Below are 17717 nucleotides of genomic sequence, written 5' to 3'. Positions count from 1 at the left end.
CACTAGGCGGTGTGTATGACTGGTAATTACTAGCACTGGCCACTAGGCGGTATGACTGGTAATTACTAACACTGGCCACTAGGCGGTGTGTATGACTGATAATTACTAGCACTGGCCACTAGGCGGTGTGTATGACTGGTAATTACTAGCACTGGCCACTAGGCGGTGTGTATGACTGGTAATTACTAGCACTGGCCACTAGGCGGTGTGTATGATTGGTAATTACTAACATTGGCCACTAGGCGGTATGACTGGTAATTACTAACATTGGCCACTAGGCGGTGTGTATGACTGGTAATTACTAACACTGGCCACTAGGCGGTGTGTATGACTGGTAATTACTAACATTGGCCACTAGGCGGTATGACTGGTAATTATTAACATTGGCCACTAGGCGGTGTGTATGACTGGTAATTACTAACACTGGCCACTAGGCAGTGTGTATGACTGGTAATTACTAGCACTGGCCACTAGGCGATGTGTATGACTGGTAATTACTAGCACTGGCCATTAGGCGGTGTGTATGACTGGTAATTACTAACACTGGCCACTAGGCGGTGTGTATGACTGGTAATTACTAACATTGGCCACTAGGCGGTATGACTGGTAATTACTAACACTGGCCACTAGGCGGTGTGTATGACTGGTAATTACTAACACTGGCCACTAGGCGGTGTGTATGACTGGTAATTACTAGCACTGGCCACTAGGCGATGTGTATGACTGGTAATTACTAGCACTGGCCATTAGGCGGTGTGTATGACTGGTAATTACTAACACTGGCCACTAGGCGGTGTGTATGACTGGTAATTACTAACATTGGCCACTAGGCGGTATGACTGGTAATTACTAACATTGGCCACTAGGCGGTGTGTATGACTGGTAATTACTAACACTGGCCACTAGGCGGTGTGTATGACTGGTAATTACTAGCACTGGCCACTAGGCGATGTGTATGACTGGTAATTACTAGCACTGGCCATTAGGCGGTGTGTATGACTGGTAATTACTAACACTGGCCACTAGGCGGTGTGTATGACTGGTAATTACTAACACTGGCCACTAGGCGGTGTGTATGACTGGTAATTACTAACACTGGCCACTAGGGGGTGTGTATGACTGGTAATTACTAACATTGGCCACTAGGTGGTGTGTATGGCTGGTAATTACTAACACTGGCCACTAGGTGGTGTGTATGGCTGGTAATTACTAACACTGGCCACTAGGCGGTGTGTATGACTGGTAATTACTAACACTGACCACTAGGTGGTGTGTATGACTGGTAATTACTAACACTGGCCACTAGGCGGTGTGTATGACTGGTAATTACTAACACTGACCACTAGGCGGTGTGTATGACTGGTGTTACACGTACACGGACAAACCACAAAAAATCGACTCGATGGGTTTACCATTTTTTCTTAGGTATGGTGCTCCGCTGGAACTCCGCTATTATTGTGTGTGCGTGTGTGTCTGTCAGAGGGAGAGAGAGAGAAAGTGTGTCTGTTCTCACACACTTTCTCTCTCTCTCCCTCTGACAGACACACACAGTGTGTTGACCACAGTGTGACAGTGTGCTCATAGACGTTGCGTGTTCATGTGAGTGCATACTTGTGAGAGTGTGTGTGTATGCATAAATATGCATATGACTGTGAGTGTGTATGAGTGTGCACAGAATTGTATATGTTATATCATCAGACTCATGATCCAATATTTTGTAAAGTTTCAGATTAATCCATGAATTGAATTGGATTGAACATTTGAACATTTTTTCCCTATTTCCTGCTTGGCCAGATGGTGGCGCTGTGCTAGGCATCTGAATTACACATGTGAATATCATCACAATCATAATACACAATATTTTGTAAAGTGTCAGATCAATCAGTTACGGCATTGCCAATGTCTGGCACATTTCCTGCTTGGTCAGGTGGTGGCGCTATAACAGGCAGGCCCATTGGGCGTCAGGTTATCATAATAATCGTAATATCTATTGAAGTAAGAAGTGTCCAACCATACAGTCAATGCACTGTGGCTTTCTGACGTTTCCTGTTTATGTGGCAAGATATTAAAATCATAAGGCCATTTCAACATATTACAAGATATCAAAAATCCCTTCGCAATTTAATATCAGTGACATCTTGGCATCACGTGTAACAAATTTTACATGAATCTCATGAACCATCTAGGAGGAGCATGTTAAAATTCATCATGTGTCAAAACACACATATTCAAAACCCTATTCTTTCCTTGGCCAGTTGGTGGCGCTATACCAGACAGGCCCATAACGGCTAAAGAGAATCAGAATCAGAATCATATCACAAGATATCAAGTTCAACATTCAGCAATATCTTGGCATATTATATGTTATAATATTTCAACATATTACAACATATCAAAAATCCCTTAGCAATTCAACTTCAGCAATATCTTGGCATCATGTTTGCCAAGTTTGACATGAATTTGATGAACCGTCTCGGAGGAGTACGTTAAAAATGACCGTGTGTAATTTCACTCCAAATGGCCTTATGACATAATTCCAAAGTTCTACCCATTAATTTCAATGGGAAATGGAAAAAGGGGCGCTATGAAGTCCCTGGGCCATGCCCGGGGCCAAAAGTCTGTGGCTGAGTAGTGATGACAATGACTGATGTGTGTATCACATTTCATGAGTTTTCGTGCACGGGAAATGCCTCAAATAAGGCCAAACGCGGCAGAATAATACGATTCCAAAAAAGTTGGGACAAAGTACAAATTGTAAATAAAAACGGAATGCAATAATTTACAAATCTCAAAAACTGATATTGTATTCACAATAGAACATAGACAACATATCAAATGTTGAAAGTGAGACATTTTGAAATTTCATGCCAAATATTGGCTCATTTGAAATTTCATGACAGCAACACATCTCAAAAAAGTTGGGACAGGGGCAATAAGAGGCTGGAAAAGTTAAAGGTACAAAAAAGGAACTGCTGGAGGACCAAATTGCAACTCATTAGGTCAACTGGCAATAAGTCATTAACATGACTGGGTATAAAAAGAGCATCTTGGAGTGGCAGCGGCTCTCAGAAGTAAAGATGGGAAGAGGATCACCAATCCCCCTAATTCTGCGCCGACAAATAGTGGAGCAATATCAGAAAGGAGCTCGACAGTGTAAAATTGCAAAGAGTTTGAACATATCATCTACAGTGCATAATATCATCAAAAGATTCAGAGAATCTGGAAGAATCTTTGTGCGTAAGGGTCAAGGCCAGAAAACCATACCGGGTGCCCGTGATCTTCAGGCCCTTAGACGGCACTGCATCACATACAGGCATGCTTCTGTATTGGAAATCACAAAATGGGCTCAGAAATATTTCCAGAGAACATTATCTGTGAACACAATTCACTGTGCCATCCGCCGTTGCCAGCTAAAACTCTATAGTTCAAAGAAGAAGCCGTATCTAAACATGATCCAGAAGTGCAGACGTCTTCTCTGGGCCAAGGCTCATTTAAAATGGACTGTGGCAAAGTGGAAAACTGTTCTGTGGTCAGACAAATCAAAATTTGAAGTTCTTTATGGAAATCAGGGACGCCGTGTCATTCGGACTAAAGAGGAGAAGGACGACCCAAGTTGTTATCAGCGCTCAGTTCAGAAGCCTGCATCTCTGATGGTATGGGGTTGCATTAGTGCATGTGGCATGGGCAGCTTACACATCTGGAAAGACACCATCAATGCTGAAAGGTATATCCAGGTTCTAGAGCAACATATGCTCCCATCCAGACAACGTCTCTTTCAGGGAAGACCTTGCATTTTCCAACATGACAATGCCAAACCACATACTGCATCAATTACAGCATCATGGCTGCGTAGAAGAAGGGTCCGGGTACTGAACTGGCCAGCCTGCAGTCCAGATCTTTCACCCATAGAAAACATTTGGTGCATCATAAAACGGAAGATACGACAAAAAAGACCTAAGACAGTTGAGCAACTAGAATCCTACATTAGGCAATATTCCTATCCCTAAACTTGAGCAACTTGTCTCCTCAGTCCCCAGACGTTTACAGACTGTTGTAAAGAGAAAAGGGGATGTCTCACAGTGGTAAACATGGCCTTGTCCCAACTTTTTTGAGATGTGGTGTTGTCATGAAATTTAAAAATCACCTAATTTTTCTCTTTAAATGATACATTTTCTCAGTTTAAACATTTGATATGTCATCTATGTTCTATTCTGAATAAAATATGGAATTTTGAAACTTCCACATCATTGCATTCCATTTTTATTTACAATTTGTACTTTGTCCCAACTTTTTTGGAATCGGGGTTGTAATAATAATAATAGTAATAATAATAATAATAATAATAATCCTTCGAAAATAATAGGGTCTTCACACCGAATGGTGCTCGGGCCCTAATAATAATAATAATAATAATAATAATAATAATGGTTACTCAAGAAATATTTAATCATTTCATATGAAAATTTAAGAATAAGAAGAGAATAAAACAATATATTAAACAAAAGTAATGGATGAAATCATATTAAACTAAATGAGTATGGAATAAGGGTGTTTTCACACTTGGTCCCTTTCAGCCACCAAAACGACTTCGAAGTGATGAGTCAGCATTTTTTGTGCATATATATATATAAACACTCCGAACAAACTCGGACCCCACTGAAACAAAATGAACTGAGACCACCTTCTGAGTTCAAGTCCAACTTTCTAGGTTGGAGTTCAAGTCTGTGTTGTGATTTGCTTAACCTGTGCATTGTGAAGCAACGCGAACCTGGAGTGCTTTGTACTTTTGCCAATGTATTTTAGTGTGACAACGACATGCTACGTTTCTCCACCTAACACACTGTCTCATGGACTCATCCTCCAGCAGAAGTCAGGCAGTGCGCGTTCATGTCTTTTGGAGGGAGTGCTGAAGAGAGGGGGTGGGATTTTTCAGTTGATTACTTCCAAAATCACCTTTCGCCATTGTATTTTAGCTCTCTAGACTTACTGTAGACAGATCACACACTTGAAAAACAAAGCTAAATGTGTGAGAGCTCCAGAGGAACTATAGTGTGAACAGAAAGAGAACTGAGTCCTCTTTCAAATGAACTCGGAATGCGAAAAGAAATGAATCCCTTTCCTGTTGGTCCACTTTTTTTTTTTTTTTGTCCACTTGAATTTGGTATGTTTAAAAAGGACTATATGTGAAAACACACGAAGACATGACGGGGCATACAGGAATATAATAAATGGCCCTCCTACAGCAGTTCACCGTTACTGACACAAAAGTGTTTTATTTGCCACAGTACACAATTAGTAATTAATCAATGATCAACATGTTGTGCTTTTTTTAACTGCTTAGAGTTATGTTTAAAGCTAAGGTAGGTTTTTAGAAGCATATTTTATATTTCTTGACATTCTCTTTACATCCCAAAAGCAATGAATAAATCAAATGCTCTGATGACAAAAAGAAAAAAAAATCCATCATCTGTGGCAGTCACAAGGCTGTAAAAAGCCTGTCTAATCATTTCATTTGGTCCGAATGAAATGACTGGATGGCCTACCTGCACACACACTACCCATGCACTTACTGCACATGACCGGAATCTTCCACAAGGCCACAAAAATATTTTCTTCCATATGAATGAGACATGAGGTCATTGGATATGACAGTGACATGCTACATTCCTCCACCTAACACTCTCTCATGGACTCATCCTCCAGCAGAAGTCAGGCAGTACGCATTCATGTCTTTTGGAGGAGTGGGTTTGGAGGGTATGCTGAAGGGAAGGGATGGGATTTTTTGGCTGTATACTTTCAAAATCCAGCTTAGTCTTGCCCAGTGGCGTGCACAGACATTTTGGGGGGCAAGTGCTCTGGGGGGAAAAAAGGGAACTTTTTTGCGCATGTGGAACACCTTATTATAAAAGTCTGAGATTTAACCCTCCTCTTGTGTTCATAATCATATCAAAGTTTTGGGTATTTTTCTGTAGTTCCATCTTTAAAAAGTCTGATAAAGTCTGAAAGTCTGATCTTCCCGTCACTGACTTGAGTCTCAAGACTGTGTTTATTCACAGATTTCCGTGAGATCATCTTAAAATTTGTAACGAAATATACACACTCAGTGGGCTCAACGGAGCTCTCCTTTATTTGCATAACGGCGTGCGTACTAGCATAACGTGATATTCTTAATCATGTTATAAAAACAGGTCGGAATTGATGGAGAGTGGGGTTGCCTCAATGGTTTAGGCTACATTTAAAATGTTCAGTTTGTTTCTCCATATGGAAAGGGAGCAAATAAGCTGGCAAAGGCTGCCATGTGCAGTTGTTTCTGTATGCGACGGGCTACTTCACAACAAAATAATTACAGCTTGGGCTTAGAGGGCAAACAATACATTTTCACTCGATTCATGTGTTACCTGGCTGGTGGGGCAGGGGAAGAGCTGACTGACTGCCCGATGTGTTGTCTGCGCTACGACAAGGCCGTGGCTTCCAGGACGCTATGCTACTGCAACCTCACATTGAATGCACTGCACGTTTGTTCACGTGACAGAGCAAGAGAGACAGAGGTCTGGTGTGTGTGCAGAGGGGGCACACATCGGGACATTATTTTCACACACGCTTTTAATGCCGCGGCTTTTCTAAAAGATCATATCGACATTGGCTTCAGTAAACTGTAAAAAAAAAAAAAATTTCAAAAGGGCACTTTTTTGGACAGAGGGCAGAGGGGCAGGTGCTTGAGCCCCACCTCGTGTCTATCTGTGCACGCCACTGGTCTTGCCAGTTTCTCCAAAATTACCTACCCCAGCTTTAATGTTATAGAATGTTTGTAAAACAAGTTCATTCCGGTTTTCACTTATGGCAGTTGTAAACAGTTGCTCACTCACCAACCTCTTCAAGTTTCTAAGAAAAAAGAAAAGCAGCTTTTCATGTTACATAGAAACCATAAGCACATACTCTTCCTTCCTGAAGACTCTCCCATGGTGGAAAACTTACTGGAAAACTTAAAGCGCTGAATCAGGAGGCTCCTTTCATAAATGCTAAATGAACATCTTACAGAAAGCGTCACCATATCAATAATGATGTGTTTTTCTTTCTTAAATTGCATCACATTTGTTATTCATTTATTTTTAGACTTGCATTATGTAGATATCCCTGTGTGTTGCTACAATAGAAATAACGACGTATTAGAACAAGTGCATTCAGTGAAACCTGTGATTTGAATTACAGCCAGAACAATGACGTTATTTAATGTTTAAAAACACTGACTAGCTATTTATCTCGAAAGCAGATCTCTTCCCAGGTTATGTAATAGTTCCCTTGTGCAGGTTTGATTGACTGGATCTGACTCCTGTTTTTTTTGTCTCTTCATCAGGACAAATCGGTGGCTTTTAAGATCTTTGAGCTTGGTCTAAAGAAATACGGAGACATCCCCGAGTATATACTGGCATACATTGATTACCTCTCTCACCTCAATGGTAAGATCTGTGTATTTTTCCACCTCTTCATGTCTATTTTTCTTTAGATAGCTGATCTCTCTTCCGCACCTTTTCCTTTGATCAGCTGCCAAACAAACTTCAACAAATATTTGTTACTTGTCCTGTCATCAGTTATATATCCTTTAGTGCTGTGTAATAAATGTTGGCACATTTCAGTGTCCCAAAGTTCCTCTTTTGGTCCTTTAGGACCGTGAAACTCAGCAAGATGAAAAGATAATGATTTGATGTTCATGTTCTTGCCACAATATTTACTGGGAGATGCATTGTGATGCCTGTCTTTGGGTTTATTTTAAATAATGTTAATTCTTAATTCTAATTAGGCACTAGTTGTGCCCTTGCGGCGGTGACTGTGTGTTACTTTCTCATAGCATATTTACTTATCAAGGATAAAGGATTTATCAGATGTCCCCTTGTCAGATCAAATGGATAATATAACTCTCCACCAGAGTGGATAGTGCAGAGATTGTGTTTGCACTGCCATAAATAAACCCACAGCTATCTTGTCGCTAGGCTATTAAATGTATTTCTGCTTTGTCATGAAAAAAAAAAAGTTTGAAAGTGAATATGAAGGCCAGCATGAATTACTGATGCTGCTTTTCTGTTGAAAATGTCTCTGATTATGTTCTTTATATTCTTTTTCTTCACAGAGGACAACAACACAAGAGTACTGTTTGAAAGGGTTCTCACTTCTGGAAGTCTTTCTCCTGAAAAATCCGGGTTAGCGAGCTACTTTTTGTTAGTGTGTTGTAGTGGCTAATGTACAAGAAGTAAATGCTTATGTACAGTAAATACACTATAGCACTGTAGTTATTGAAGAGTATTAGGCTAAAGGTAAAATCCATGCTTGATTTATCTGCTCAGTTATATGAAGTTACCCACTTTCAAATTATCCATGTAGCATACCTTAGAATCAAATACAAGCCAAATTAACGTGTGTGTGATCGACAGGGAGATCTGGGCACGCTTTCTGGCATTTGAGAGTAACATTGGAGACCTGGCCAGTATCCTGAAAGTGGAGCGCAGACGCTTCCTGGCTTTTAAGGAAGAATATGAGGGCAAGGAGACGGCTCTGTTGGTGGACAGGTACAAGTTCATGGATCTGTACCCCTGCTCTACCAGCGAGCTAAAAGCACTTGGGTACAAGGTATGATTAGAGCTGCTTTCCTTTCACCATGTATCAGCTGCCACTCTTTACAACCTGTACAACTTTTTTACAATTTCTACAAATTTTTTGCAGCATGAAAAAGGTTTTTACTCATTGAAATGATTTTGAATAGTCATATCATAAAAGCCATAAAATCCAATTTTATTTTCACCCCAGCCAGATAATGCAAATGCACTAGGCTCGTGCAATAGAATGATTTTTATCGTCCCTACATGATATTACATTTTTTTCTCCACAATAAAATGTGAGATGAGCCAATCAGCATATGAATCTGGAACGATATGTACAGGTGTTTTGAAATCTCTCTCGTTAACTGACAAGGTATAAGACAATGATTGTAAGATACAAGTGTTTATTTTTTATTCATATTCACTGGATATGAGCAATCGTGTGCTCTGATTGGCTACTCTACTACTAGGATATCAGCTCATACAGTGCCTTGCAAAAGTATTCATCCCCCCTGGTGTTTGTCCTGTTTTGTTACATTACAAGCTGGAATTAAAATGGATTTTTGGGGGGTTAGCACCATTTGATTTACACAAGATGCCTACAACTTTAAGGGTGCACATTGTTTTTTTATTGTGACACAAACAATAATTAAGATGAAAAAACAGAAATCTGGAGTGTGCATAAGTATTCACCCCCCTTCGTATGAAACCCCTAAATAAGAGCTGGTCCAACCAATTCACTTCATAAGTCACATAATTAGTTGATTAAGATCCACCTGTGTGCAAAGTGTCACATGATCTGTCACATGATGTCTGTGTAAATCATCCTGTTCTGGAAGGACTCTGACTCTGCTACACTACTAAACAAGCAACATGAAAACCAAGGAGCACTCCAAACAGGTCAGAGACAAAGTTGTGGAGAAATATGGATCAGGGTTGGGTCATAAATATCCCAAACTTTGAATATCCCAGGAAGCAGCATTAAATCCATTATAGCAAAATGGAAAGAAAATGGCACCACACAACAAAGACACCAACAATAATGCTGAGGGAGCTGCAAAGATCCACAGTGGAGATGGGAGTATCTGTCCATAGGACCACTTTAAGCCATACACTCCACAGAGTGGGGCTTTATGGAAGAGTGGCCAGAAAAAGGTCATTGCTTAAAAAATCACGTTTGGAGTTTGCCCAACAGCATGTAGCAGACTCTCCAAATGCATAGAAAAAGATTCTCTGGTCAAATGAGACAAAAACTGAACTTTTTGGCCATCATGGGAAATGCCATGTGTGGCGCAAACCCAACATCCTGAGAACACCATCCCTACAATGAAGCATGGTGGTGGCAGCATCATGCTGTGGGGATGTTTTTCGTCTGCAGGGACAGGAAAGCTGGTCAGGACTGAAGGAAAGATGGATGGCACTAAATACAGGGTAGTTCTGGAGGAAAACCTGTTTGAGTTAGCCAGAGATTTGAGACTGGGACGAAGGTTCATGGTCTAGCAGGACAAAGACCCTAAACATACTGCTAAAGCTACACTGGAGTGGTTTAAAGGGAAACATTTAAATGTCTTGGAATGGCCTAGTCAAAGCCCAGACCTCAATCCAGTTGAGAATCTGTGGCATAACTTGAAGATTGCTGTACACCAATGCAACCCATCTAACTTGAAGGTGTTGGAGCGGTTTTGCCTTGAGGAATGGGCAAAAATCCCAGTAGCTAGATATGCTAAGCTAATAGAGACAAACCCCAAGAGACTTGCAGCTGTAATTGTAGCAAAAGGTGGCTCTATAAAGTATTGACTCTTTTTTTTTTTTGGGGGGGGGGGGGGGGGGATACTTATGCACACTCCAGATTTCTGTTTTTTTAATCTTAATTATTGTTTGTGTCTCAATAAAAAAAAAAAAATAATGTGCACCTTTGAAGTGGTAGGCATGTTGTGTAAATCAAATGGTGCTCACCCCCCAAAAGTCCATTTTAATTCCAGCTTGTAATGCAGCAAAACAGGACAAACACCAAGGGGGATGAATACTTTTGCAAGGCACTTTATACTGTGAGTTGAGAAAAATAAAATGACGGCGCATGTTGCTGAACTAACTGAGGACGAAATAAAAACTCTACTCAAAAAGAAAACCCCAAAAATTATCAATTATTTAAAAGAAGCAGAAATAGCTAAAATAACAAAGGTCCCCCCCCCAATAAATAAAATAAAAAAAAAATCTCCTGTTCCACACTCCAGCCCAGTTGGTGGTGGTAATGCACCTTTAAGTTGGTTTGCCAACTGCCAAAAAAACCCTAAAGAAGAAGAAGAAAACCCCAAAAATACAAAAAGAAAAAAAAAGCAACAAAATATGGAATAAAAGTATTTGATGGGTAGAATGTATCATTTTTATTTTTCAAGAATTTTTATTATAGCATTTTTCACAAATTGCTTCGGTCATTTCGCCGGTTTGTTTACATTCTAAGTGGAAATGATTTGGTCCAACATTTTGTATAAAGTTTTTATTTATCTAATTTGCAAAAAATAAAAATGCTCTGTTTCTCAAAATCCTGTGAATGTGGATAGAATAAAACAGTTATTCCACTCAGTCTCGTCATACATGGCTTATAAGTTATAGTCAACTCAGCGCTATGTGCCTCATCAGCTGTCAGTTCATGTACGACTCAATTTTGTGGAATAACTGTTAATTGTACACATATCTACTTAAAATACAAGACAGACATGATATACAAAATAATAATGCCAGTAGACTCCCATGTGCAGCACAGCATAGTAAATCAGTGCGGTATTACTAATCGCACAGTAGATACTACAGTTGATCAAAGTTGAATTGATGAATTGACCCCTTTTGTTTATTAGGATGTGTCCCGAGCCAAATATGCCACTCTGATCCCAGAAGCTGTTGTTGCCCCTTCTGCCCCAACGCTGAAGGATGATGGAGACCGTAAACCGGAATATCCCAAACCAGACACCAACCAGATGATCCCCTTCCAACCACGACACCTTGCCCGTAAGAATCAGCTTGAACTTTTTAAATGTTCTTCCTGCTTTTACTGTTCACCTTCCTTACTAATTTCACTGCAAAGGCCAAATGGACTGTTCTCGTAGGCTCAGATACATAGTGCTGGTTTCTTCTTGTTGTCTTCATCCTGCACACTTACCTAATGGCTTTGTGTGTGTGCGCGCGCGTGTGTGTGGCAGCCCCTGGCCTGCACCCTGTTCCAGGAGGAGTGTTTCCTGTGCCCCCTGCTGCTGTGATCCTCATGAAGCTGCTGCCTCCTCCAAATTGTTTCACAGTGAGTACTACCACCCATTGTGCCACAGTCAGAAAGTGTTATTAAAAACATTAGCCTTTAATTCATCAAAGTTTTATTGAAACAAGTGCAGTTCTGAGCATACACAATGATGTGGGACAGGTTCATGACCCAGTAGCAGATTCCTTCATAAATCAAAACAAGTTCTGATTTGGGCACAGTTGAAAAAATCATCTTTATCTGCATGGAAACAAACTCCCAAGCCCCTTGTTTACATGTAGTGTACACACACACACACACACACACACACACACACACACACACACCATATCCCAGTGTCTCTCATCATAGATCATCACAGGTACATGTAATTAACCTGAAACACCCTGATTTATGCAGGTGTTGCAAAAGTGAGACAAAAAAGACGAGCATTGAGCAGGGTACAGGCTTTCCTCCAAGATCTGAAAAGAAATAAATGCAGAGGGAAAAAATAAATTTCAGTGAAGCTGAGTTATAAGTGCTTGTTTCTGAGGTGCTTGTTACTTAAAATATTCTGTTAAGTATTAAATAAAGCCTTAATATTGGGATAAAACCGGGTGCACAAAATACAAGCTTAAAAAAAAAAGCCATTCGTGGATCACGGCAAGTGCCCTGATTGCCCCCACCACCATGATTTGCAAATCTTCACATTCTGTTTTTATTTATGTTTTACAGTGTCCCAATTTTTTTGGAATTGAGGTTGTATATACTTCCCTATTAGCTATACTTACGATAAAAGCTGATATCTATTTTGCTTATTTATCTGCAGACTGAGTATATTAGGATGTTTAAATGTTACACTCAAGTTCATGCGACCGACCACATGGGTTTTATCACACAGATACGCCAAAGATGAAATTGGTGAATAAGGAAGTTGGAGGAGTTTGTGTATGCTTGTTTTACAATCAGAATTACCTTTGATGAATAAGGACTATTGTGTTCATTAAAACCTTTGGTAATAATGTTAGTTTTAAGCAAAACTGTTCCCGCAGTTCTGATGGTAAGTGATGAGATGTCCTGGTTATGGGCTTTCTACAACCCCAATTCCAAAAAAGTTGGGACAAAGTACAAATTGTAAATAAAAATGGAATGCAATGATGTGGAAGTTTCAAAATTCCATATTTTATTCAGAATAGAACATAGATGACATATCAAATGTTTAAACTGAGAAAATGTATCATTTAAAGAGAAAAATTAGGTGATTTTAAATTTCATGACAACAACATGTCTTAAAGTTGGGACAAGGCCATGTTTACCACTGTGAGACATCCCCTTTTCTCTTTACAACAGTCTGTAAACGTCTGGGGACTGAGGAGACAAGTTGCTCAAGTTTAGGGATAGGAATGTTAACCCATTCTTGTCTAATGTAGGATTCTAGTTGCTCAACTGTCTTAGGTCTTTTTTGTTGCATCTTCCGTTTTATGACGCGCCAAATGTTTTCTATGGGTGAAAGATCTGGACTGCAGGCTGGCCAGTTCAGTACCTGGACCCTTCTTCTACGCAGCCATGATGCTGTAATTGATGCAGTATGTGGTTTGGCATTGTCATGTTGGAAAATGCAAGGTCTTCCCTGAAAGAGATGTCGTCTGGATGGGAGCATATGCTGCTCTAGAACCTGGATATACCTTTCAGCATTGATGGTGTCTTTCCAGATGTGTAAGCTGCCCATGCCACACGCACTAATGCAACCCCATACCATCAGAGATGCAGGCTTCTGAACTGAGCGCTGATAACAACTTGGGTCGTCCTTCTCCTCTTTAGTCCGAATGACACGGCGTCCCTGATTTCCATAAAGAACTTCAAATTTTGATTCGTCTGACCACAGAACAGTTTTCCACTTTGCCACAGTCCATTTTAAATGAGCCTTGGCCCAGAGAAGACGTCTGTGCTTCTGGATCACGTTTAGATACGGCTTCTTCTTTGAACTATAGACTTTTAGCTGGCAACGGCGGATGGCACGGTGAATTGTGTTCACAGATAATGTTCTCTGGAAATATTCCTGAGCCCATTTTGTGATTTCCAATACAGAAGCATGCCTGTATGTGATGTAGTGCCGTCTAAGGGCCCGATGATCACGGGCACCCGGTATGGTTTTCCGGCCTTGACCCTTATGTACAGAGATTCTTCCAGATTCTCTGAATCTTTTGATGATATTATGCACTGTAGATGATGATATGTTCAAACTCTTTGCAATTTTACACTGTCGAATTCCTTTCTGATATTGCTCCACTATTTGTCGGCGCAGAATTAGGGGGATTGGTGATCCTCTTCCCATCTTTACTTCTGAGAGCCGCTGCCACTCCAAGATGCTCTTTTTATACCCAGTCATGTTAATGACCTATTGCCAATTGACCTAATGAGTTGCAATTTGGTCCTCCAGCTGTTCCTTTTTTGTACCTTTAACTTTTCCAGCCTCTTATTGCCCCTGTCCCAACTTTTTTGAGATGTGTTGCTGTCATGAAATTTCAAATGAGCCAATATTTGGCATGAAATTTCAAAATGTCTCACTTTCGACATTTGATATGTTGTCTATGTTCTATTGTGAATACAATATCAGTTTTTGAGATTTGTAAATTATTGCATTCTGTTTTTATTTACAATTTGTACTTTCTCCCAACTTTTTTTGGAATCGGGGTTGTATGTATACCATACATTGTACTTCCTGAACTACAGCAGATTGAACTAATCAGCTAATTAGCAAGCTGTCTATAAACTGAAATGTACATGTTAAATCTGTAAGAGTCATTGTTGTAATCTGATTTTTAGTTCCCCAAGAATGGTTTCATTGAAGACTTTTCTTCCTCCACAGGGTCCATTTGTCCAGGTGGATGAGCTGATTGAGCTGTTCAGAAGATGCATACTGCCAGAGAGTACGTATACCAAACAGGCCATAAGTATCTACTGATAAAATGTTTTCCAAGAAACAAAACCAGGTGTTGGTGGTGTACTTGGGTGTAATTAGGATGTTTTCTAGAATGTTTACTGGCTTATTTGAGTCACTGCTTGGTTGAGTTAAGGAACATTATGTAGCTACATTAAAGTTTTGGTGTTTGACAGTTTGGCTTTACATACCTGCATGTAATCAATATATTTGATGAAAAATATTGAGGTCTTAGTGGTCGCAATGATATTAAAAAAAAAAAAAACGGAATTCAGAAACGCGAGTGTCAGTTTCAATTGAATTAATTGGAATTGTTTATTGGATGTGGCTCACAGTTTTTTCAAGGTTAGCCTTGAAAGCTGTGAATATTATCATTTATATTCTTTAATATAAACACTAGTGGGCCCTACTTTTGAGAAATACAAAGGCCTAAAGAGCACAAACGGTATTATAAATAGTCTTTTATTACTTCATACCTGCCAACCTGTACGCATCTTGCGTAACCGCTACGAATTTTTACCTCATTGTACGACTGTACGTTTTCACATTAAAAAGTACGCATATCGTCCGAACTCGCATTTCAGTCAAGTTCTTGCTGAAGTTGATACCGCTGATCTGTGAGAAAACTCAAAGCCAGAATGGAACGCTTTGCCCAATCCCCCCGCCCCTCTTCCAGAGCGTGTAGCTCTGCCCTTTTCACCCCCTCCCCTTCCTCCTTTGCGTCTCTGACTTGAGTGCAGCGGTGCAGCCAGGTGGCTAGAGCGAGTCGGGGATTGAAACGTCGGTTAGAGACGTCGTTTTTATATTTGTAACAGAAACCGTTGTATTTCACGTGTACTCAAGAGCTTCCTAGCCGTTATTTTGTGCATTTACAACACCAACAGTACAGGCTAGTTCTTCATTTAACTTCGAAGCCGTCACTCGAGGTTGCATATTCGATGCGGTAACCAACGAAACCTGATTACAATTCCTCTATGATAAGTACCACTTTATTGATGTGCTCAACAAAACGTAGCGTGTTGTATATCTTAAGGGCAGTCGGTAACTTCTGTCAATGGTAGCCTAGAATGTTTGCAGATGATGTGAAGTCGAAAATTGGTCATCCCTCTTATGAAAAAACCTGCGTGGGACTGCAGTATCAAATGCTTTTTTATACAGTATTACTGCAGTAAATGCAATATTTCGAATGCAAATGCAATAGTTTGCACATGAAAAAGGCATACTACAAAATACTTCAGTGTACTGTATAATGCAGTATTTTTACTGTATAATTCAATATACTTCCAACATGTTAAAAAATGCAAAAGTCTAAACCTATTGCATGGGAAATTTGTGCATACCATGTTTTGTGTTGAAAGTGCCGTTTTTACATACTGTATTAATTTAATGTGGTGTTATTTATTTTGAAAGAGTGGCTCTGGTTTAATTTCATTTCATTTGCACATGTATTTAATGTTTGTTGTGCTTTTCAAAACGGAAGGAAGTTCCCAAGAGCCATCAATAACAGTTTCCCAAAGTCTATCAATAGGAATGTTTTACAAAACTGGACTATGTTCCCAAGGTCAATCAATAAAACTGGATTGAAAGTGTGTTTTTGGTCTGCTGGTTGTAGTCTGTGGGGGCGCATGCGCGGCGGGTTGGGGTGAGGTTGACGCGGGGGGGGGGGGGGTACTCATGAAATTGTAAAATTGTACTCATAAAATTTTTTCAAGGTTGGCAGGTATGTTACTTTTTTTATTGAGTGCACCAATTTAACATGTTTACCTCATTAGCATAATTAATGCTAGTTAAATACTAATTTGCATAAATTTTTTTTTTTTAAACAAATTTTTCAAACTTTGTATTCAGTATACAACCATCTATGTGCCTGCCAATTTCCATGTAAATATCTTGGAAAAATAGAAAAGTTATTAAGAAAAAACATTTGATCTCATTTGATAATGAGGCCCGTTTTGGACCATGTTATCTTAATACATCTTACATCAGTTCTAAAAATTAAGCCACTTTATCAATCTTTGACTTATAATATCTCAAGAACGGATAAATGTATTTTAATTCTGTAAAAAGTACGTTGTTTAGCATTCAATTCTGTATTCAATGAAAGCCATTAGACTGAATTTGAATGTTCACCTGATATGCCTACTGACAGGGTTTCTTTAAATTGAGATCTGTTTGAAATTGAAATATCTTGTTAGAGTAATCTTGCTATAATTAATACAGTTGCATATAATTAATATATGTTGTAGCATTCTCACATCTCTCTTCTGTGTACTGTGTGTGTAGCTGTAGAAGCTGCAGTGGAGTTAATCACAGGCAGCCGTGGCGACGTTCCTGGAGAGGGAAACGGACCCATCGAAAACCATGCGCTAACTAATAAATCACTGAAGAGACCCAATGCTGATTCAGACGAGGAGGAGGACAAAGGAGCCATTGCGCCACCGGTCAATGATATCTACCGCGCACGACAGCAGAAACGTATTCGATGAGTCCCAAACAAACCTTGATGCTCTTTATGGACTCTTATAACTGTTTCCTGTTCCTCCAGTGATGGCTTCTTAGCTTCCCCCTCCATGGATGGTTTTTACTGTGAGGGTGTGTGAACACAAACACACTCACACACACATCCTGTGTGTTGTGAACTGGAACACGTCACCTACAGTTGACCTCTTTTTCCAAAGCAGAGGTTTGTGACTCATTGTGATTGACTCAACTCTTCAGATCATTTGAGTCTCATCTTCATTCTCAGTTTTTTTTGTTTTTGAAAATTTTTTTGTTTGTTTTTTAAACAGTTTTATTTTTAAAACTGAATGGCTTCTATTGTACAAAGTTTTATTCTGGATGTTGATTGACACATAGTTCAGAGCTTGCCATGTGTAGTCCAGTGAAAACACCACAAGCATTGTTTTGTAGTCGAATGGAAATTTCACTTCACTTCCAATAAAACAAAGTAAAGATA

General features: G+C 39.7%; 1 protein-coding gene across 1 annotated transcript in view; it reads left to right on the top strand.

Annotated features, from left to right (window-relative positions):
* The window catches only part of cstf3 (cleavage stimulation factor, 3' pre-RNA, subunit 3), a 44425-nt gene extending 26708 nt beyond the window's left edge, over positions 1 to 17717 (top strand). Inside the window, exons 15-21 of the mRNA XM_060923436.1 lie at positions 7355 to 7457; positions 8126 to 8195; positions 8427 to 8622; positions 11447 to 11597; positions 11789 to 11883; positions 14690 to 14750; positions 17045 to 17717. Of these exons, the coding sequence (XP_060779419.1) occupies positions 7355 to 7457; positions 8126 to 8195; positions 8427 to 8622; positions 11447 to 11597; positions 11789 to 11883; positions 14690 to 14750; positions 17045 to 17247 (879 nt within the window). The 3' untranslated portion in view covers positions 17248 to 17717. The remainder of the gene's footprint in view (positions 1 to 7354; positions 7458 to 8125; positions 8196 to 8426; positions 8623 to 11446; positions 11598 to 11788; positions 11884 to 14689; positions 14751 to 17044) is intronic.

The sequence above is a fragment of the Neoarius graeffei genome, chromosome 6 (assembly GCF_027579695.1).
Source record: "Neoarius graeffei isolate fNeoGra1 chromosome 6, fNeoGra1.pri, whole genome shotgun sequence".
Taxonomy (NCBI): Eukaryota; Metazoa; Chordata; class Actinopteri; order Siluriformes; family Ariidae; genus Neoarius; species Neoarius graeffei.
This window is presented reverse-complemented; position numbering and strand designations above follow the sequence as displayed.